We start from the raw sequence: 24,442 nt of genomic DNA, 5'->3' as shown, positions 1-24,442 counted from the left end.
TTGGATCCTTACCAGTACGCATGGGAGAAACCTATCTACTGCTAATGTCATCTCATTTTGTGCATGGTTAACTTATTCCTTACTCATTTGGTAATGAATCAGACTCATCTGTCAGACATCTCTTCCTTGATTTTAGCTCAGCTTCTACCATCATCCCACAAACTCTGGTGAATAAGCTGGCAATGCTTCATCTGAGTCCATCTCTATGCAATTGGATACTAGATCTCTTAACAAATAGGCACCGGTGTGTTTATTATTCATTATCTCTCATCCTCCAGCATTCTTCTCAATACCGGCTCCCCCCAGGGCTGTGTCTTGAGCCCCTCTTCTGTACACTTTATTGACCTACAATTGCACAGCCACGCATTTAAGCACTCTTATTGTTAAATTTGCAGACGATACTGTAGTAGTGGGTTTCATTTCCAACAATGATGAGTCAAAGTAGTGGTGGAACGAATGGAGGTGTTTGTGTAGAGCAAATAACCTCTAATGTGAAAAAACAAAACAAAAGAGATGATTGTGGGCTTTAGGAAGGGTGGCATCATCTCTCCTCCTCTAGACATCAGAGGAATAGCCATTGAGGTGGTCTCCAGCTTCAAATACTTGGGAGAGCATATTAATGATGAGCTCATCTGGAGTAACAACATGGCCAGCTTGATAAAGAAGGCCCATCAACACCTAAACTTCTTGAAATTGAAGCATGCTAGCCTTGGCATTTCAGCCCTCATAACCTTTTAAAGATGTATATCCTTGTCTTTTACATGTTATTGATTTTCATTTATTTTCTTTAATCATTTACAATTCCATATACTCTGATATGTTTGATTATTCTCAAATGTAAGACCTTTTGTGCCTCTTCTGTGCTGTGTGATGTGAATTTTCCATCAGAATTGATCACGTGATGTACCTTGGTGCCACAAACTGCTTCGAGACTTGGGTTGAAGATCCAAATGCAGTTTTATTGGGACTGTACATAATCATAATCCATATAACAGACATAGGGTCAAAACCATAGACCAAACAATCTACACTCGAGTCCAAAAACACAGGCAAACAAGGATATCCAGGACAACGGGCAGAAGAACAAGACCAAGACAAGAGAAACCAGGATACAGGCACTCAGAATAGCAGTGTAACACAAAACAAGACTATGCAAAGTGAGAATGAAAACACAGGGCTTAAATAGGCAGACAAATCACACAGCAATCATGAGAACAGACAATTGATACTGAGAAATGAAGTCCATAATGCAAAAGCCCAGGAGTCGGGAGGAGTGCCCTCTGGTGGAGATTAAAGGCACTGCAGCTGGCGGATGTGACATCAGGTACTTTCCCTGGTCAACTTTTCCTAGTCCATATGTTTAGTTTTAGTTTCAGAAGACTCGGGGCTTCTTCTTCCTCTTCTTCTCTTCTTCCTCCTTTCATTATGCAAACATCTTACTTCTTTTGGGTCCTTCTTTTTTCTATACTCTGATCTTCACGATTCATCTGTTAGATAAAATACTTAAGATATTAATAATAGGCTAATAATAATTTATTTTCTAAGCTTATTTACTATTTGTGTTATTTCTTATACAAATTGATCTCTAACATAGCCTAATCATTGATTGTCTGCTTGGATATGTTTGCCAATTTCTTTTTATTATTATTATGAATTATTATTATTATTATTATTATTATTACTATTATTGTTATTATCGTTAATGCTATGTTGGGTTATTCCTGGGACCTGAGCACGTAATTTCGTTCCTTTCATGAACCACATGCGTTGGGATTAAAAAAATTTTTATTTTATTTTATTTTATCCTAACTATCCTGTTCATGTGCTCGTTCTTGCGGATCATCTTGCCATGCGCATTCCCTTGTAACACGGATGACACACCTTTGATAGTTAAATTAACCAAAGGCTGTCCTCTAAATTAGGCGGAGCTTGACAAGTCTAAGTTTATTTAAGAGGTAGACATTTCTTTATTCCGTGTGGGAACGTCGCGAGGAGCCACGGTAAGTCTTGCATAACTTTCATTCGTCTTTGACGTCCTTTGTGCATTTTCTAACTGAACTGTGAAAGTTTCGTGTCAAAGTGTTTTGCGCATTGTGGTTCATAAAGCAGAATAACGCGTCACTAGTTGCTATGTGACATTTTTTTCCTACAATGAATTGACTCACGAAATTATAAATTAAACTTGACAGACTCATTGCATATACGATCGTCTGTTTAGAATTTGTAGTATTATTATTATTATATTTATTTATGTAACAAACTGTGAAAGACCAATGGAAAGATGATTGAGTTACTCTTATCTAAAACATGTATCTCTGTTCACAGATCGGTAACTTGGACCCCACGGATCCACGGACTGGTCATTCACTTTCAACTGTTTACAAATCCACCTCTTCCTTACATTAAAAGGTAAGTTGAATTAAAGTGCATTTTCTCCCTTTTATTTACTTCAGAAGAGGTTTATTGATGTTTATGTTATTGACTGAAATAAATTCGTTATTAATTTTAGCATTATGCTGAGGGTAAATTGCAACTACTTTACTTTCTTTCAGTTTTTTATTCAGTGCCTGTATAATTTTATTCATTTAAAAAAAAAAAAAAAAAAAACCCGGAACAGGTGAACCATGCAGTTCCTCGTTTTTGCAGACTGTGGGTTGGCAAACATAAGGGGAATTTCCATTTCCAAAAGGAAATATAAATGAAAGTTTTTACAACTTCATCTTAAATTTAAAATGTACATGATAACAATGATTAATTACTCTAGGGCTTTAAGAACACAGGTATTTTATTTTACAATATTGCACACTTTTAATTGATTAGTGTCCTTGGTGTGCCCTCAGTCAGTAATAAGACAAAAAGACACTGACCAACTGTACATCCAAATTTATTTTTGTGGGATTTGAAAAGCTTTCTGTAAAACATTCATAATGCTATAGTTTCAGTTATTGTTTCTGAGGTCAGCATAGATTCTCTGGCGAGCATCTGCCAAACATTTCTAGATGTGAAAGAGGAAGCAATGCCAGAATTAAAACTTGCACTGCTATGCAAGAGCATACAGTGAACTATACATCCTAATAGTTTTATTAAATTGTGACCCTGCGTCTGAGATATGAAGGTCTGATGGGTTGCAGTCTGTAAAATGACCTGTTTGCATGTTTTCACTTAAATGCGTCAGTCACGTTTGACATTTCAAATCTGTTAGTTTTAACATTTGAACTCTCTCTCTTTCCATCCATCCAGATGTTGAAACTGATAGTAAGCCTAGCTCTGGTGACCCTGGTTGCTTGCTCGCAGTGCCCCAACAATGAATTCTGTGAGGCAGGCCAGACATGCTGCCAGGATCCCACCGGAGAGTTCTGCTGCTGTCCTTTCCATCATGTGAGAGAATTAATTAGTGACAGATACATAAAGGCCTGCTGGGGCTGGTTGCATAAACCGTTAAGACTAGTCTTACAAGTTAGACATACATTTTTTTTTCTTTAAGACTGTTCATAATTTTTTTAAATCAGTTACATAAAAACATAGACTGGCCTAATTTGATACGAAAAGTAAGACTCAATGCCACTTGCCTAACTGCTAGTGGCTCATACTAGATCTTAAGACACTGTCTTAACATAATGGCTTAGTTTATGCAACTGGCCCCTGGTTTCACAGACAGGGCTAAGATTAAGCCAGGATTTGGCCTTAGTTCAATTAGAACATTTAAGTAGCTTTTATAAACCTGCCTTAGAAAAAAAAACATTACTGGTGTGCATCTTGAGACAAAACAATGACAATGACATATTTTAAGATATCATATTCAGTTACTACAGCTCAAACAAGCATTTTAGTCTGGGACTAACTTAAAGGGGCACTTAAGCGCTGGGAAGATGAATGTGTATTTAAACTGGGTCATTTATGTAGTAGGAATGTGAAATTATTTTTGAATTTGGTGCCTTCTAGACCGAGAAAAGACAGAACATTTATTTTTGTCTCATGTGGATGAAAGACAACTCCCAGAATGCACTTGCTTCGCTGCCCTACCAGGCCACTCCCAAAGCCACGGCTACTGGTTATCACTTGCTTTTGGTTTTGATATTCATAGTAATAAAATAATTTTGTTCAGTTAGAGAACAGACACTACAATTAAAACTTGAACGTGTCTTTTCAATAAAGTGTGAGTGAGCCGAACGAAAGTAACGACACAAATGCAGCAGGAGTCAGATTTCATTCATCACAAGAGCGAAGAGCTGAGGTAAGCGCGACAGTAATTCATGGCGCGTGTCCAGTCTGGCGCGTTATCAGATCATGTCTATGGAAGATAAACTTTCATACGAATTAATTGAAAAGTTGAAACACTCACTTTGCTCCGCACTGCTCCGTTATGAATGCTCGAGCCGAGCGGCACCGTGCGCATTTACATTCTGTGAGTGAGATCCCTCCCCTGTGGGCAGATTGATAACATGCGGAACAGCTCCATCTAGTGGCTGTAGTCTATAGCCTCTGGCCAAAAAAGATATTTGCGTCATCTGTGGATTTTTTCCAGAAATAAAAGGCATAATTCTCTCATCTCAGGGGGACAGGAGAGGGGAAAGTACCATAATTTGAATATACTACAGGGTTTCTACTGATACAAAGCTTAATGCTAATCGCTGAAGTAACCCTTTAAGTCTTGTAATTTCAGAGTATTAGGTTCAGATTCTCTTCTAGAAATCTAATAAAGGTAGTAAAAAGCAGATCAGATTAGACAAGACAAAGTAAATTGCACATTGATACGAAATTCAACGTGTTCTACGGTCACTAATTTTTTTATGCTTTGTCAGATATTTAATAGCACCCTTTACTAGACACATCCACATTGTCATCTCTTTTCATAAAGGTTATGATAAGGGACTCGTGTAGTATCAGCATTCAAATGACTTCACTATTTAACTAGATGACCTTGCTATTCAAAGAGCTCAAAGAAATGAAGCTGTAATCAGGAGGTCTTTATCATGTATAAATGATCAGCTCATGCATGTGTATAATTGTGTGTGTGTGTGTGTGTGTGTAGGGAGAGTGTTGTGAGGACCACATGCACTGCTGTCCTGAAGGCATGCTGTGCGGTGTTGTGGACTTCACATGTATAAACGCCACACATACACTGCCATTGGTGAAGAGGATACCGACTAAACTGACAGACCTTTCCAAAGTGAGAAATTATATAAAGAGACAAAATAATAGTACTCGAAGCCATTTGCAATGTCTTAATAATTCTTGTTCTTCAGTCGTTCAGAATGATCCCCTCATTACCTGTAAGTGAAGACGACATCACCTGCCCTGATGGCTCTTTCTGTCCTGCCGAGTTCTCCTGTCTGCTGATGACTTCATCTTATGGATGTTGTCCAGTAGCAGAAGTAAGTTATATTATTACAGGATTGTAGGTCCAAACCATTGCCTCCTTATCAAAGAAATGATGAATGGCCTGCATCAGGACCCTGTCCCAAAAGATGGGTGTGGCTAAATCATAAACCCATGTAGACAGATTAATATTTGTGAGTCAATGAAATGTAAATGAATGTATAATTGGGGCAAGAATTTGTTTAAAAAATGTTGACTGTAGTTTTAATGGTTTCAGGGATTTGTGTGCTCAGACGGGAAACACTGCTGCCCAAAATACCATGAATGCAGTGCAAACAGCAGTTCGTGTGTCAAACAAAAAGGTATGGAAGAAAGTTTTTGGGGAGAGGATTAAAACATGCATCATCCCACATACATGTATTAGGGTTTAAAGGCCCGCTCACACCAAGAATGATAACTATAACTATGAACTTTTAATAATTATTCTTATTCTATGAGAAAAGAGAAGTCCACACCACAGCTGTAATGACACAGAGGAACAATATTGTTGGAAACACTTTCAGAACATTTACAGCCAATCGGTATCCATCCTGCTTCATAGAGCTTGAGCATTTACAACAGAACATTGCATAACTGCAGAGTGCTTATAATAAACAGAAAGTTATTGTGTGTTGGTGTGGACGCTAATATAGTTGTCGTTATTATTATTATAATTAGCATTTACAGTCGTAAGATTAAATGTTGTAATTTTGATGGGAAATCAATTTAAGTCATCTTTGTGTGTTTCCACATCAGTGTTGTCATGTGATTGTTTTTAGGACAAGTTGAGACTGTTCTTTGCGGAGATGGGAAGTCAGAGTGTCCTGTGGACACCACGTGTTGTGAGACAGAAGATGGTCAATGGTCGTGCTGCCCCATGCCAAGGGTATGGGTACAGTTTCGATACACCAATATGTGCATAGACCTGCAATTTTTTTCACAGTCAGAGAACCACATTTAAATAAATATATATGCATAAATACAATTGAAATTTAAAAAGTGACAGTAAAGACATTGTTACAAAAACGTCCTGTATTTCAAATACATCCTGTTCGTATGCATCAAAGAATCCTTGAAAAAATGTGCATTCTTTTCTCTATTACGTGTTTTCTTTAGGCTGTATGCTGTGATGATAAAATCCACTGTTGCCCAGAGGGCAGTGTTTGTGATGTTGAAGGCTCTAAATGCATGTCCTCCACCAATCAGGAGCTGCCCATGTGGGACAAGTTCCCTGCTCGCCTCAGGGCTGAATGGGAAGATCACAAACGTAGGCTATTGTCCCAGAGATTTATACATTTTCTGATAACTTCCAGTGGAGACTTCCAATGATAGAATTCAGCATTTTAATTCCTTTGCTCTCCTTCAAAAGCTGCAGAAAAGAGGGTAATACATTATATGCACATATAAAATATAACACTTCCCAAACTGTTTCTGTCATTTCCTGTGCCTTCTGCATATTCAGACTCTGATGTTCCCTGTAATGACACTGCAAGCTGTGAAGATGGAACCACGTGCTGTAAGACTAAAGATGGAGGATGGGCCTGCTGTCCTCTGCCAGAGGTAAATCACCCCTGGACCATGACATCTCCATCTCGTATAGCAAGTCCTGATGTATTTGGTAAAGTTAAAGGTGTGTGTTCATTTTCTCTGTAGGCTGTGTGTTGTGACGACTTCATCCACTGCTGTCCTCATGGTACGAAATGTAATGTTGCTGCTGGGACATGTGATGACCCTTCAGGCTCTAGTGTGCCCTGGCTGGAGAAGGTGCCCGTGCAACAAGTAATCAGTCAGAATAGGATTGACGTACAAAGTAAGTCAACAAATACTCCAAAGAGCTGAAACCGAAAACACATGTACACATTTTACATAAATCTGTTCGTTTACTTTCTGCATATTCAGACTCCGATGTTCCCTGTGATGACACTGCAAGCTGTGAAGATGGAACCACGTGCTGTAAGACTCAAACTGGAGGATGGGCCTGCTGTCCTCTGCCAGAGGTAAATCACCCCTTGACCATGACATCTCCATCTCGTATAGCAAGTCCTGATGTATTAGGTAAAGTTAAAGGTGTGTGTTCATTTTCTCTGTAGGCCGTGTGTTGTGACGACTTCATCCACTGCTGTCCTCATGGTAAGAAATGTAATGTTGCTGCTGGGACATGTGATGACCCTTCAGGCTCTAGTGTGCCCTGGCTGGAGAAGGTGCCCGTCAAACCAGTCATCAGTCAGAATGGGATTGACACAAAAAGTAAATCAACAAATACTCCAAAGCGCTGAAACCGAAAACACATGTACACATTTTACATAGAACTGTCCGTTTACTTTCTGCATATTCAGACTCTGATGTTCCCTGTGATGACCATGCAAGCTGTGAAGATGGAACCACGTGCTGTAAGACTCAAACTGGAGGATGGGCCTGCTGTCCTCTGCCAGAGGTAAATCACCTCACCTGATCTTATTACTTTAGCAGAATCAGTGCACAATTAGCTCAGCTGTAATATCTGTCCAATAACTACAATAACTGCAGAGCCAGAGATGGTTTGCACTGGGGATGCTTGCATAGACAATTTGAGAGAGAAAAGAAATGTAAAATTTAAAAGTAACAGTTTTTTATTTGAATATATTTTAAAATGTAATTTATTTCTGTGATGCAAAGCTGTATTTTCAGCATTGTTACTCCAGTCTTCAGTGTCACATGGTTATTCAGACATCATTATAATATGATGATTTGCTGCTCAAAAAACATGTTGAAAATAGTTGTGCTGATATATTATAAAATATTTTGTGTAAACTTGACACTTTTTTATGATTCTTTGATGAATAGAAAGTTTAAAAGAACAGCACTTATTTTAAAAGGAAACATTTTGTATCAAGATGTAAACGTCTTTACTTTAATGCATCGTTGCTCAATACAAATATTAGTTTCTTTCAAAGAAATCTTACTGACCTGAACATTATGAACTGTAGTGTGAATTTAATGCATTTAATATAACAAATTCTTGCTTTTCAAATATGACTCTTGAGAGGTTTTTTTTTTTTTAAAGACCTTTTAAATGGGTCTTTTTACATTAAAATATTTTTCTATTTTATGATGGAGGTCCCTACAAGGGGTTCATCATATTCAGGGCTCCTGGACAACAAACATTTTTCAAGACCCCTTGTTTTTTAAATTATAGCTAACTCTGATGGAGTTCAGTTCAGTAACAAAATGTACCATGGTATTCAAGAGGATTTTGGATCTGAGAACATTATATTACCTTTTTTTGTAATGTACCATGGTAATACCTTGGAGTATCATGCAAATACCATGGTTTATATATATGGAAGTCATCAAGCCCCATGAAAAGATTTTTTAAAAAAATGTGCACTAAGTTACAGGAACACCTTAATTTGTTTCTGTAGGCCGTGTGTTGTGACGACTTCATCCACTGCTGTCCTCATGGTAAGAAATGTAATGTTGCTGCTGGGACATGTGAGGGCACTTCAGGCTCTAGTGTGCCCTGGCTGGAGAAGGTGCCCGTCAAACCAGTCATCAGTCAGAATGGGATTGACACAAAAAGTAAATCAACAAATACTCCTAAGCGCTGAAACCGAAAACACATGTACACATTTTACATAGAACTGTCCGTTTACTTTCTGCATATTCAGACTCTGATGTTCCCTGTGATGACACTGCAAGCTGTGAAGATGGAACCACGTGCTGTAAGACTCAAACTGGAGGATGGGCCTGCTGTCCTCTACCAGAGGTAAATCACCCCTTGACCATGACATCTCCATCTCGTATAGCAAGTCCTGATGTATTGGGTAAAGTTAAAGGTGTGTGTTCATTTTCTCTGTAGGCCGTGTGTTGTGACGACTTCATCCACTGCTGTCCTCATGGTAAGAAATGTAATGTTGCTGCTGGGAAATGTTATGACCCTTCAGGCTCTAGTGTGCCCTGGCTGAAGAAGGTGCCCGTCCAACCAGTCATCAGTCAGAATGTGGCTGTTAAACAAGGTAGTTCAAAGCACTGAATCCATCATACACAGACACAGTATAACTGCCTGCGTTAGTGAGATGAGAAGACAAGAGCTAGGAAAGTAGTTATTTATTTTCAACTATGTAAATGTCTAAGTAGAGCATTATTCGTTTTTTTCGGTACATTTCACTGTGGATTCTTTGGTAAATCAGTCGCAATTTCGGCACAAAATGTAGACTTTTACTGTAAAATATGAAGCCAACAGTAATGCCACTACATGAGAGTAACCGCTCATTAATTCTAATGCCTAATTTGTAATATGTAATGATTCATGTAGTCAGACGTTCTGTCTCAAAATCGTTTATTACTGTTTATGCATCAGTAAATCAAACCAGTAACTAAAGTCAACTTCCGGTTTACTCTTAGTAGCATGAAAATAATCTCTTATTTAAATTGTGATTAAAACATATACAGAAAACAATCAAAGTTTATCAGTGACTGAGTTCTGGACTCCTGCCAAAACTCCTGTTATGATCAATAGCCAGGTTTCCATCCAAGGAGTTTTTTTGCTAAAAAATGTTTAGCGCATCAGAATGTTTACCGATATAGTTGATGGAAATGCCAATTATCGCATATTTTTTCGCAAATGTTGACTATCTTTTTTCATATTTTTTGTCAAGAAAAAAAGCTTTAACGCAAATAAATGTGGTGTCACATGACAGAATTAGCCTATTATATACAGTTTCCGTGCGTGCCGTTGCTCCCGTTAAAGCAACGTTTCTCTGTAGTTCAGAGGCGCACTAAATCTATTATATTTATATTATTAAATTGTAGACGTATTACCTCTCAAACATCATCCATCCTTATTTTTGCAATTTTGTGTTTTTTTCAATCGAATAAAACTTCATCAGAAAACTATTTCTGAATATTGCTTGATCAAGTATTGATCTAAACTCTGTTCAGAACTAAGTAAAAAAAAAATGACACTTGTTAATAAAAAATATTTTATGTACAGGTAATTTAATAATGTAGAATCAATGTTTTATGTAATTTAATAATGTAGAATCAAGTTTTGTTTCAAAATGGATGAGGAAAATATAGCTTCAGCTCGTCAAAAATAAAACGGGGCGTCTGTCAAATGAAGGAATTGGCTGTTGGAGTTTTTAATACTGACATAAAAGAAAGGTAAAATACACATGTTACTTCTGTATCTGAATAAATAAAATTAATACCATAACATCACGTTTTCATCAGCAGGATCTGGCTACTTGACAAATGAAAATCACAAACATGACACTTGTTAATAAAATAATTTTTATAAATACAATATTAATTTGTAAAATAATTGTATCTAAAAAAAAAAAAGTCGGTTGAATCCAAAAAGCTCTAAACAAATTTTAGGATTGTTAAGATGGCATAATAGAAAAAACGTAGAAAAAGATTTCAAGAGAATTCCACATGTACTACTTATTTCATATGCAAAGATGTCAGCCAGTTAATGACCCCTTTAATCTGTTTCTATAATTTCTTGTGTCTTCAGTGTATTCAGATGTTCCCTGTGATGACACTGCAAGCTGTGAAGATGGAACCACGTGCTGTAAGACTCAAACTGGAGGATGGGCCTGCTGTCCTCTGCCAGAGGTAAATCACCCCTTGACCATGACATCTCCATCTCGTATAGCAAGTCCTGATGTATTAGGTAAAGTTAAAGGTGTGTGTTCATTTTCTCTGTAGGCCGTGTGTTGTGACGACTTCATCCACTGCTGTCCTCATGGTAAGAAATGTAATGTTGCTGCTGGGACATGTGATGACCCTTCAGGCTCTAGTGTGCCCTGGCTGGAGAAGGTGCCCGTCCAACCAGTCATCAGTCAGAATGGGATTGACACAAAAAGTAAATCAACAAATACTCCAAAGCGCTGAAACCGAAAACACATGTACACATTTTACATAGAACTGTCTGTTTACTTTCTGCATATTCAGACTCTGATGTTCCCTGTGATGACACTGCAAGCTGTGAAGATGGAACCACGTGCTGTAAGACTCAAACTGGAGGATGGGCCTGCTGTCCTCTACCAGAGGTAAATCACCCCTTGACCATGACATCTCCATCTCGTATAGCAAGTCCTGATGTATTGGGTAAAGTTAAAGGTGTGTGTTCATTTTCTCTGTAGGCCGTGTGTTGTGACGACTTCATCCACTGCTGTCCTCATGGTAAGAAATGTAATGTTGCTGCTGGGAAATGTTATGACCCTTCAGGCTCTAGTGTGCCCTGGCTGAAGAAGGTGCCCGTCCAACCAGTCATCAGTCAGAATGTGGCTGTTAAACAAGGTAGTTCAAAGCACTGAATCCATCATACACAGACACAGTATAACTGCCTGCGTTAGTGAGATGAGAAGACAAGAGCTAGGAAAGTAGTTATTTATTTTCAACTATGTAAATGTCTAAGTAGAGCATTATTCGTTTTTTCGGTACATTTCACTGTGGATTCTTTGGTAAATCAGTCGCAATTTCGGCACAAAATGTAGACTTTTACTGTAAAATATGAAGCCAACAGTAATGCCACTACATGAGAGTAACCGCTCATTAATTCTAATGCCTAATTTGTAATATGTAATGATTCATGTAGTCAGACGTTCTGTCTCAAAATCGTTTATTACTGTTTATGCATCAGTAAATCAAACCAGTAACTAAAGTCAACTTCCGGTTTACTCTTAGTAGCATGAAAATAATCTCTTATTTAAATTGTAATTAAAACATATACAGAAAACAATCAAAGTTTATCAGTGACTGAGTTCTGGACTCCTGCCAAAACTCCTGTTATGATCAATAGCCAGGTTTCCATCCAAGGAGTTTTTTTGCTAAAAAATGTTTAGCGCATCAGAATGTTTACCGATATAGTTGATGGAAATGCCAATTATCGCATATTTTTTCGCAAATGTTGACTATCTTTTTTCATATTTTTTGTCAAGAAAAAAAGCTTTAACGCAAATAAATGTGGTGTCACATGACAGAATTAGCCTATTATATACAGTTTCCGTGCGTGCCGTTGCTCCCGTTAAAGCAACGTTTCTCTGTAGTTCAGAGGCGCACTAAATCTATTATATTTATATTATTAAATTGTAGACGTATTACCTCTCAAACATCATCCATCCTTATTTTTGCAATTTTGTGTTTTTTTCAATCGAATAAAACTTCATCAGAAAACTATTTCTGAATATTGCTTGATCAAGTATTGATCTAAACTCTGTTCAGAACTAAGTAAAAAAAAAATGACATTTGTTAATAAAAAATATTTTATGTACAGGTAATTTAATAATGTAGAATCAATGTTTTATGTAATTTAATAATGTAGAATCAAGTTTTGTTTCAAAATGGATGAGGAAAATATAGCTTCAGCTCGTCAAAAATAAAACGGGGCGTCTGTCAAATGAAGGAATTGGCTGTTGGAGTTTTTAATACTGACATAAAAGAAAGGTTAAATACACATGTTACTTCTGTATCTGAATAAATAAAATTAATACCATAACATCACGTTTTCATCAGCAGGATCTGGCTACTTGACAAATGAAAATCACAAACATGACACTTGTTAATAAAATAATTTTTATAAATACAATATTAATTTGTAAAATAATTGTATCAAAAAAAAAAAAAAGTCGGTTGAATCCAAAAAGCTCTAAACAAATTTTAGGATTGTTAAGATGGCATAATAGAAAAAACGTAGAAAAAGATTTCAAGAGAATTCCACATGTACTACTTATTTCATATGCAAAGATGTCAGCCAGTTAATGACCCCTTTAATCTGTTTCTATAATTTCTTGTGTCTTCAGTGTATTCAGATGTTCCCTGTGATGACACTGCAAGCTGTGAAGATGGAACCACGTGCTGTAAGACTCAAACTGGAGGATGGGCCTGCTGTCCTCTACCAGAGGTAAATCACCCCTTGACCATGACATCTCCATCTCGTATAGCAAGTCCTGATGTATTAGGTAAAGTTAAAGGTGTGTGTTCATTTTCTCTGTAGGCCGTGTGTTGTGACGACTTCATCCACTGCTGTCCTCATGGTAAGAAATGTAATGTTGCTGCTGGGACATGTGATGACCCTTCAGGCTCTAGTGTGCCCTGGCTGGAGAAGGTGCCCGTCAAACCAGTCATCAGTCAGAATGGGATTGACGTACAAAGTAAGTCAACAAATACTCCAAAGAGCTGAAACTGAAAACACATGTACACATTTTACATAAATCTGTCCGTTTACTTTCTGCATATTCAGACTCCGATGTTCCCTGTGATGACACTGCAAGCTGTGAAGATGGAACCACGTGCTGTAAGACTCAAACTGGAGGATGGGCCTGCTGTCCTCTACCAGAGGTAAATCACCCCTTGACCATGACATCTCCATCTCGTATAGCAAGTCCTGATGTATTAGGTAAAGTTAAAGGTGTGTGTTCATTTTCTCTGTAGGCCGTGTGTTGTGACGACTTCATCCACTGCTGTCCTCATGGTAAGAAATGTAATGTTGCTGCTGGGACATGTGATGACCCTTCAGGCTCTTGTGTGCCCTGGCTGGAGAAGGTGCCTACTCGCCCTAGAGCAGATCAAAGGTCAACTGAGAACGTGAATTGCGACTCTAGTCACGTTTGTCCTGAATCCAACACTTGCTGTAAGAATGTTGATGGAGACTGGGGCTGCTGTCCTTTGCCTGAGGTACAGTACATCACAGAGGAAAAATACTTCTTGTGTCTAATCTTGCATGAGTAACCGAATGAGAAAATATACAGTCCGTATTCAACTTTGAATTCTATTGTTCTTGGTGATATCCCTTAGTCCCTCTTTCACAAGGATGTTCAGTTGCCCAGCAACATTTATTTGAGATATCAAACCGTGTAAAATAAGACTTTCAGACAGAATTGTCTGGGAATACCCTACCATTCGTCTTATGCTCACCAAGGCTGCTTTTATTTGATCAAAAATCCAGTAAAAACAATAATATTGTGACATAATTACAACAATTTGAAATAACTATTTTCTATTTTAATATATATTTTAAAATTGTATTTATTACTGTGTAAAGCTGAATTTTCAGCATCATTACTCCAGTCTTCAGTGTCACATGATCCTTCAGAAAGCATTCTGATATGATGATTTGCTGCTCAAGAAACATTTTTGATTATCCATGTTGAAAACAATTATGCTGCTTAATAGTTTTGTGGAAACAGTTTTACACTTTTTTCAGGATTCTTTGATTAAAAGTTAAAAAGGATATAATTGTTTAAAAAATATATATTTTTGCCAATTTTGACCAATTTAATTAATCCATTTAAAAAAAAGAATCTTACTGATCTACCTTACTGAACTTTTGAAAAGTGGTATATATCTTGAATTAAGTTTATTTTCCCCATTAATAAATACTAATAGTGCACATATTAGTATAACGAATGAATCATAAAAATAACTAAAAGTCAGGCTGTTCTGTCTGCAGGCTGTGTGTTGTTGGGATAAATTCCACTGCTGTCCACGCGGCACCACTTGTGACGTTGTAACACTCACCTGTAATAGCAACACCACCTCTGTACCTATGTCAGACATAATCCCAGCCTCAGATAAGGAGGAACAGAGACAGTACGAGGAAGTGAAAGAGGAAGTGGGGAAGTATGAAATCAGGGTTCCATGTGATGCGCATACTTCCTGTCCAGATCACACCACTTGCTGTCTTGTAAAAAACAACAAATGGGGCTGTTGCCCTCAGTCTGAAGTGAGTGTGACTCTTTTATATACAAAATAGAGATGTTTATTTGTGCTAAACATCTTCTCAATTCTCCTGAAACGGTTGTTGTTTACTTTGGAGCCTGTTTTTCTGGTTTTACCATCATGACATTGCATCTACATTATGAAGAGGCCCCTTTGTTTTGATGAGGGTATATATATTTCCAGATACTTCCTTGTGCTTGTAACAGATATGCACACTTCTCACTAACTGACAATAGATGCTAAAAAACTATTCCGTTTTTTTGTGGTCAGTAATTTTTCTTTTTTTTTTTTTTAAAGAAAACAATACTTTTATTCAGGAAGGACCAAAAATGACAGTAAAGACATTTATAATGTTAGAAAAGATTTCTATAGAAAATATCTATTCATCAAGGAGTTCTGAAAAAATAGTCATGGTTTCCGCAAAAATATTACGCAGCAAATAATAAATGTTTCTTGAGCAGCACAGAATATTAGATTAATGATTTCTGAAGGATCATGTGACACTGAAGACTGGAGTAATGATGCTGAAAATTCAGTTTTGGCATCACAGGAATAAATTATCTTTTAAAAATATATTAAAACATAATTAAAATATCATACATATTACAATTTCACAATATTACTGTGTTCACAATATTTTTGATCAAGTAAATGCAGCACTAAATGAGAATAAGATACTTTTTTCAAAAACATTCTCACCAAATTTTTGAACGGTAGTATATGCAATTTGTTTTGCTATTTCAAAACAAATACACTGTTAAAGGAGAATGTTATGAAGATCAATATGTTCATCTTGATATGTGTATGTGGACTGGCTACAGAAGATGTATTCACGTTTAATAATTTTAATACACCACTTATATGCCATAGGCTGTTTGCTGCTCAAACCAGGAGCACTGCTGTCCCAAAGGCTACAAGTGTGACTTGCTTGGACGCTCCTGCATAAAGACCAGCTGGCTGTATGTGGAAAGAGTCACACTTGTCCACATTGGTGTCCAAGATCCACAGCTGAGAGACATTCAGTGTGGTGGTGGATATAGCTGCCAAGATGGTCAGACCTGTTGTCCAACTTCCAAGACCTCCTGGGGCTGTTGCCCGTTTTCTATGGTAAAGTATTAAACCTTAAATTGATAGTTCACGCAAAAATGTTGTACTCACCCTCATGTAAAAAGTCATTTAATTTAAGATATATTCTCTGAAAGTAAGTATTTTTTCCCCTTAGCAAATAGTTGTTTTTTTAAGCATAAAATACAGAAAAACCAATGTAGTAAAAGAAATAGACTTCAAGACTTCACTACCTTGTGCAATTTTTCCTCTCAAGTACATGTATCTAATTTCAGGAAGTTAAAATATTTTAATGGAAACCAAGAAGAAGAAAAAATTGCAACCAAAGAAAACTGTCATCATTTACTCACCCTCATGTCATTCCAAACTTTCTTTTCTTCTTTTGAACACGAAAGGAGATTTTTTTTTTGAAATATCTGTGTTTATTTGTCCATACAATGAATGTCAGTGGGGTCCAGTGTTGTTTTGAACACCAATGTTGAACCAATTGAACACCAATATTCTTCAGAATATCGTCTTTTGTTGTAAAGGCTTTGACCGACATGAGGGTGAGGGTTATGACAGAATTTACATTTTTGAGTGAATTATATCTTCAAATCTTACATGTAACAGTATATTATGGTTGCGGTTATATAATCACTTCCTCATCTGTCTGCATCAGATTCTAAACAGAAATAGATTTTATTTAAAGAATGCATTTGGGTTAAAGATGTAGCTGCATTGAAGAATGATTTTCTTTTGAATGAGCACACTGATCACAATTCTATTGACTTTACTGTACAATAAAAATATACATGCCATTTGCATGCCATTTGAATTTAGCCAAATTCCTATTCTCGTCCTTCTACTTTCATTCACTCCATTCTTTCCTTTGCTATCGTTCTCTCTAAAGGCGAAGTGCTGTGATGATATGAAACACTGCTGCCCTGCTGGAGACCAATGTGGTGAGGGTGGAATTTGTACTCCAGGCGTAGGCTTTGACTGGAACAACTGGGACAACTGGAGGGTGTTCTTCTCCAAAAAGAAACGAGCTGCAACTCTATAAAAAACGCCTGGGTTATTTCCACTGAGACACTTATAAAGTGCCCAGGTGTCAGATTTAAACATTTTTACAAAGTACTAATCAGAGGTAATCAGACCGTTTACTGCAAAAATTTGATTTTATTAGCAGGGGGAAGTTTGATGAGGGCTGACAATGATGTTAAAGTTTCCATTGTCTATCAGTAATACCAACTACGTTTTAGCCATTGGGCCATTTGTACATTTTAAGAATGTGTCATTGTATTGTAAAGTGTGTACACAGTGTTTATAGTTTTACATTTTTTCCTCAGTGTTTTGGTTACTGCTCAGTTTATCTGAAGATTAATTTGACTATGGAATAGTGTAAAGATGTAACACATATTGAAGCGTAGATTACCTTTTAGTGGCTGAATTTACACATTAATTCACATGCCAGTCATTGTAATTTGCCATGTACAAATGTCACAGGCCTCTCTGGTTTTAATGTTACTTTTTTTTCAGACTTGACATCATGCAGTCTTGTGATTATGACTTTTTGATTATATATTGCCCTGCAAGGAAAAATATAAAATTAACCTCTTCAGAGACCAGATGTTTTCGGTGTAACTTCCCTATGCAAGTCTTGATCTTTCCTCTTATTTGTGTAATTTCCTCTTTTAATTAATTAAATGCTTACTGGTTTTTAACTGTTATATTGATTGAGCTTTGTGACTTTAAATGACAGACTAAATAATTTCTCAAGTAAAAATGTGAATGATCTGAAACCTTATCAGTTCTAAAAGATAAATAAAAGAGAATTGTTTGTCTCTTATTTCCTTTTATATCTTCTTTTTACATTCAAATATATCCAAATTTATTCAATTAATATATATATATATATATATAATTAAAATGGTTAAAAAATAAAATATATATTTTATGTAATATTGATTTTGTATTTTATAAAAAAAAAATATATAGCATAAATACAAATAAGTAGACAAATACTATGTCAATGAATGACTTGGTCACTGTTGTAAACTTCATTCTCTGATGAACGCACTTGGGAGCCCCAAACCTGATACCCCAGAAAATTGGCGAGTGGAATTTGAATGCCACTCCACTGGACATACGGATATAAAAGGTGGCTTGAATCCACTCATTCAGGTTTATGCTGAGCCGAGACAGTTCAGTCATTTCAGTGGGTAGTTCAGTGTTGTGGCAGGAGGGACACATCGTCTCATTCCCTCCATCAGGGAACGGAGGTTACAATAGTAATCAAGACATTCTTTATCTGTCAGTCACTTAGGCATTGTATCGATGTGATGAAACTAGTCAAGGCAAGTCAAGTCACCTTCATTTAGTATAGCGCTTTTCACAACACAGATTGCTTAAAAGCAGCTTTACAGTGATAACAGGAAATGTATTTTGTTTTAGAAGAAAAGCTAAAGTAAGTTTTTGATTGATTCAGGCTACGTTTACACGTGGGCGGCTATTTTCATAAACGGACATTTCAACCTCTCCGGTTTCAAAAATAACATCGCGCACACATGTCAGTTTTCAGAAAAGTGTTCATTTACATGTACCCGTGTATATATGCCGTCAAGAGCATGCCAAACCTGTAGGTGGCGGTGTAACGAGAAGCTCAAGCCCACGTAAGCCAATCAGAATCCCGAAAATAGTTTTCCCACCCAGACAGCAGTTCGCCCAGGTCGGACCCAAAACCGGCGGCGCTGGCGGTGACGCGGATTGGTTCTTCGTGTTGGAGGAAGAAGTTGTTGCAAAATTGCTGACCTCCGAGCACTCATTCGTCTCTGCTCCTCGACATAATGGAGCAGCTGTATTTGCAAATGCAAACACACGAGAAGAGTTTGCACCAACATAAATGCGACTGCTACTCTGAACGCTTCCATGATCACAGGTCGCACTTTTGACGTAGGTGCGAGCTCTGGCGCATACTGTGACGTTGGCTGCCTAAACACCCGTTTGTCTCAGTTTACATACAAACGTGCAAACGAAGATTTTCAAAATCTCCACTCTGGCCGGAGTTTTTAGAAAGACTCGTTTTCAGAGGCGAACTCTCCGTTTGCGTGTAAATGAAGGGCGCAAACGAAAGGAAATGTCTCAGTTTTTCAAAATAACCGTGTACGTGTAAACGGGGCCTAATTTCCGTTGTAAAAACTGATTAGTTATTTCAATTGGCACCACTTAAACAACGCCATCCTCAACTAAAACAGAAACCCCCAATGCCTTCCGGACCCCATCCGCACGTCAAGAGCACTTGGTGGCCCGAGAACGCAAACCATGAAATAGGCTTGAAATAGTTTTGAAACTATACCCACATCATCCCCGCGCAAACCTTAAAAAAGGCGAGTCCGTGAAAGAGGCGACGGCATGTACGCAAGCATTACGTGTTCAGCCAAGCGTGTTTGAATACGTAAGAGTGCATATGTGTTTTTATCTGTACAGAGGGGAAGGAAGGTGAAGGAGGCTTTCACAGGGAGAGTCTAGTTAACACGGTCTCTGCGTTGTGGTCATGTCTCATGTGCAGGTCCACCATCTGATCTGGATCCGGCAGACTACAGTAAACCTCTGGAAAAACAGAGAGACTAACATTAGCGTTGATGTCATTCTGCAACTGGATTCTGGACTTTTTGACCGGGAGATCCCAGTCTGTTAAGATCGGCAACTCCACTTCCCGCGCCATCACATTGAACACCGGCGCCCCACAGGGTTGTGTGGGCCTCATCAGCAATAATGATGAATCAGAGTATAGGGAGGAGGTGTACCAGCTTGCAGTATGGTGTAGAGACAACAATCTATCTCTTAATGTTGATAAGACTAAGAATGATTGTTGACTTCAGGAGAACCCAAGCGGACCACTCACCACTACACATCAATGAAACACATGTGGAAAGAGTCAAAAGCTCCACGTTTCTTGGTGTGCATATGACAGAGGATCTCTCCTGGACTCTTAACACCACCTACCTAGTCAAGAAGGCCCAGCAACATGTCCACTTTCTGCAGAGGTAAAAGAGAGTCAATCTTGCACCGACCATTCTCACCTCCTTCTACAGAGGGACGATAGAGAGCGTCCTGACCAGCTGTCTCACTGTGTGGTACGGGAACTGCACAGCCTCCGACCGCAAGACTCTAAAGCGGACTGTGAGGACAGCGGAAAAGATCGATGGGATCTCTTTACAAACTATAGATACCTTATACCATAACTGCTGCATCCGCAGAGCTACCCGTATTGCAAACGACCCCTCTCACCCTTTTCATGGACTGTTCACCCTCCTGCCATCTGGTGGCTAATGCTGTCCCTGTGGTAGATCCTACCTGAAGAGGGAGGAGCTCTACAGACTCTGCCCAGGGGAAGACACAGGGCACATTTATAAAAATGATGTGTAGAAACTGTCCTACATTTGATGTTACGATGGAAAAGTGCATACGTCTGCTTAGACCTTTACGGAGCCCCGCACATGACGTGCAAGAAAAAAATAGTAAATTGTGCGCACGATTTACTAATTCGTTCCCTCGATTTATAAATCATGAGCACAATTTACTACTTCGTTCCCTCGACTTGCTAAACCGTCCACACGATTTCCTAATTCATTCCCTCGATTTATAAATTGTGCGCACAATCTATAAATCGAGGGAACGAATTAGTAAATCGTGTGCACGATTTAGTCTACTAGTTGTTTCTGCATGTCATGTGCGGGGCTCCGTAGACCTTTAAGTGGCGCAAAGACTGTTTTTATAAATATCAACGTTGGTCTGGATTTTAGCTTACGCACACTCTAAGCTAAAATCTGTGTGTGTGTACAATTTATAATGTCTCAAAATACATTATATGGGAATACTGTCAGGGAATCAGCACATATGGAGAACTTACCTGAAAAAGGGCATGCCACGAGTAATGGGCCTGGTAGTGAATTCCTCTTCCGAACTTTGCCACCAATGAGTGCTAAAGGTTAGAAAGATGGCCATTGTTTGCCAGACACGGGGAACTCCCATGGACCAAAAAGCGCACGTTATCACCTCAGGGATAGGAAAGGTGGTGTGTGCAAGTGATACACCCGGCCAGTTGCCTGCAGTTTACCTGTTCATGACCAATAACATGGGTTCAACACATTGGCTCAACTCAGAGATTGTAGAATCTCACAAGTCAAGTCAAGTCAAGTCAACTTTATTTATGTAGCGCTTTTAACAATGCAGGTTGTTTCAAAGCAGCTTCACAGTGTTAAACAGGAAAATAATGCAACAGAATTTTATTCAGCCGTATAGTCATTCCGGAGAAAACGGTGATGTCATCTAGCTCATTTCAATTATCATAGAGTGACAGTGTGGGCTTTAGATCAGTAATTTAGTTTATATGGTTAATTTAGTTTAATAATTAGATTTATTTGGATATTTAGTTGAAAAATGTAGAAAGATTTAGTGTCCCCAAATGAGCAAGCCAAGCCAGAGGCAACACAAAGGAATTGGGTGTAGTCCATGCAGCCTGCTGCTCTACACATGTCTGTTAGTGAGGTATTTGTTAGTGCAAACTGTATGCACGGCAGACCCTGGGCTTGGAATGCCACTTTCGGTCTCCCATGAGCCATGACCCATCTAGGGGCCAGACGTTGAAGTTCTAGAAGTCTTAGCCTGGGTGCCCAATTGTACCTGAGAAATTTTTTCTTCAAAATAATTTGCCAGGGAGGGGCTGTCGAAAGACGCATGAGTTCCAAGAACCAAGTCCTGTTGGGCATGTACAGCGCCCAGCGTCTTTTGTCCTCCTTGACTTTGCACAATATTTGTGCAATTAGCCTCACTGTGGAAAATGCATATCCCCTTAGGCCCCGGGGCAGCTGTGTGCCAGCACGTCTGTGCCGAGAGGGGCCTTAGTCAGAAGTAGTCTTTTGTTTTCCCTTCAGAGAATACTACAGTATTCAGAGGGTGGATTCCTTGAAAAACTTAAAAGTCCAAGAACTGAAGTGCTGCGCCAGGACAGCAGGGTAGTCATGCAATGTGTGCCGCTGCGCCATGCCCATCTCAGGAGTCAAGTCTGAGCTTACAGTGCTTTCACGTTCTCATATACACTATATTGCCAAACGTTTTGGGACGCCTGCCTTTACATGCACATGAAATTTAATGACATCCCATTCTTAATCCGTAGGGTTTAATATGGAGTTGGCCCACCCTTCGCAGTTATAATGGCTTCAACTCTTCTGGGAAAGCTTTCCACAAGGTGTGGAAAGGAGTGTGTTGGGACCATTCTTCTTGAAGTGCATTTGTGAGGTCAGGCACTGATGTTGGATGAGAAGGCCTGGCTCGCAGTCTCCGCTCTAATTCATCCCAAAGGTGTTCTATCGGGTTGAGGTCAGTTCCTCCACACCAAATTCACTCATCCATGTCTTTATGGACCTTTCGTTGAGCACTGGTGCACAGTCATGTTGGAACAGGAAGAGGCCATCCCCGAACTGTTCCCACAAAGTTGGGAGCATAAAATTGTCCAAAATATCTTGGTATGCTGAAGCATTAAGAGTTCCTTTCACTGGAACTAATGGGCCAATCCCAAACTCTGAAAAACAACCCCACACCACAATCCCCCCTCCACCAAACTTCACACGTGGCACAATGCAGTCAGGCAAGTACCGTTCTCCTGGAAACCGACTCGTCCATCGGATTGCCAGACACAGGGGCGTGATTCGTCACTCCATAGAACACGTCTCCACTGCTCTAGAGTCCAGTGGCGGCTAATCGAAAATAGAATTAGTATGTCCCAAATCGTAGTATGTTGAAAAGAGTATTCCAAAGATACCCAGTTGGTCTACCATTTCCGGTCAGAATACGAAGTGCAGATCAATGCACACTCTAACGGCTGATATTGCCCACAAACCATTGCGAGTTGGGCGAGGATTCGATTAGAACTACAAACGTGGATAAAAAGTGTTAAAAAAACCTACAAACATTAGTTAAGTAGAGAGGTTTATATTAAGGGGTTTGAGTGATCAATTATCAGTATTTAACCTGATGAAAAGATATTTATTCAATGTTATCCACATGCAGCAGCATTGTGAATTTTTGTAATGATACGTTTGGCCATTACCTTTTAAATTGCAAACACATGAGGGGAGTCTCTGCATTAAAGACTCACGACTGGCAGATCAACGTGCTACTACATTTATCTCCGATACGGTAGGAAATTAAATTAAATGTGGAGGAATTTAACTGTGACGATGATTGACAGGGCAGCATGTCATTCATAAATCCATTCATGCCACCTCTGACCCTTATTAAACAGTCTGTAAATATAATGCACTTCTTGTGTGCTTCTGTACCACCTTTGCAATGCAAATTAATTTTGTTAATGATTTTATTTGATTGATAAATTATTCTGCCTGATTGTTGTGTCTAATTATTCTAATTGCATGCATTTTTCCAATCAGTTAATTACATTTTGAATTAGTTTATAAATATAAATGTAATAATTTGACATAAAAGATAACATGCATAAGGTTATAAAAAAAAACCTACAAAGGTTTAAAAAATTACCCTGGAAATCAATTTAAGGAGTCAAAAATCGTTATGTGTTGAGAATGTTAGTTTCTGTAATTGATCAGAAGGTGCTCCTAAATTTGTTTACATTAGGAGCAGAAGTAGGCTAGGCTACAATTCGACGTGAACAACTGCCTAGCTCATTCGCGAACTCGACCAGAAGAAACCAGCGTTTTAGGGAATGGAAGGCTTGAAACGCTTCCATTGAAGCCCCCAATTCACCTCCAGAGCTTGCGGTCTTGTGCTTGACAGCAGAAGGACCAGGATGGGGAGCAACTGGAGTGACTTCCTTTCTAAAATGAATGAAAGTCGTGACCGCGACGTTCCCATGGCCATGCTCTCGTAATGAGTGCATGTCATCCACAAACGCCGTTTCAGCCTGGGCACGGGCCGCTCAGGCCAAACAACTGAAGAAATACACGGGCGAAAAGGCTTATCAGAGGACCAGAGGTGTTTTACAGTCTATGATCAGAGGTGTTTGAGGATCCCAAGTCAAATGCGACCCCTAGTGTCATCGCATCGACACAACGTTGAAATGACTGACAGATAGGGAACTTATTTAAAGATTAAAGATTTAAACTTAAAAAACTTAAAGATTTTGTTAAAATTAATTGTATATAGGAAAGTTGATATCCTATGCATGTTCACCCAGTTTTTCCATAATTTATATCATTCGTATGCAGATCACTTTTTTGAAGGACAACTACATTTTTAAAAGTAACAAATATTACATTTAATCTTTCCTGTATTATGTCATAAATAGCCTACTTAA

General features: G+C 38.5%; 1 protein-coding gene across 2 annotated transcripts; it reads left to right on the top strand.

Annotated features, from left to right (window-relative positions):
• Positions 1-1,925: 1,925 nt before the first annotated feature.
• On the top strand, positions 1,926-17,959 carry grna (granulin a). 2 transcript variants are annotated; one of them, XM_079827815.1, is made up of 27 exons: positions 1,926-2,000; positions 2,326-2,409; positions 3,241-3,378; positions 5,033-5,170; positions 5,247-5,375; positions 5,597-5,681; positions 6,138-6,244; positions 6,475-6,625; positions 6,821-6,918; positions 7,012-7,168; positions 7,258-7,355; positions 7,449-7,605; positions 7,695-7,792; positions 8,760-8,916; positions 9,006-9,103; positions 9,197-9,353; positions 10,856-10,956; positions 11,050-11,206; positions 11,296-11,393; positions 11,487-11,643; positions 13,146-13,246; positions 13,340-13,496; positions 13,586-13,683; positions 13,777-14,019; positions 14,795-15,067; positions 15,934-16,170; positions 17,021-17,959. In XM_079827815.1, exons 3-27 carry the CDS (start codon positions 3,241-3,243, stop codon positions 17,171-17,173), a joined length of 3,543 nt encoding a protein of 1,180 aa, XP_079683941.1. In that variant the 5' UTR covers positions 1,926-2,000; positions 2,326-2,409; the 3' UTR covers positions 17,174-17,959. The 2 variants fall into 2 exon arrangements, with proteins under 2 accessions (XP_079683941.1, XP_079683942.1); XM_079827816.1 differs by lacking the exon at positions 14,795-15,067 and having other exon boundaries at positions 1,937-2,000.
• The last annotated feature ends 6,483 nt before the right edge of the window (positions 17,960-24,442 follow it).

This window comes from Gobio gobio, assembly GCF_949357685.1.
Source record: "Gobio gobio genome assembly, chromosome: 1".
NCBI lineage: Eukaryota > Metazoa > Chordata > Actinopteri > Cypriniformes > Gobionidae > Gobio > Gobio gobio.
Note: the sequence above shows the minus strand (reverse complement) of the source record. Positions and strands in the feature narration are given on the sequence as shown.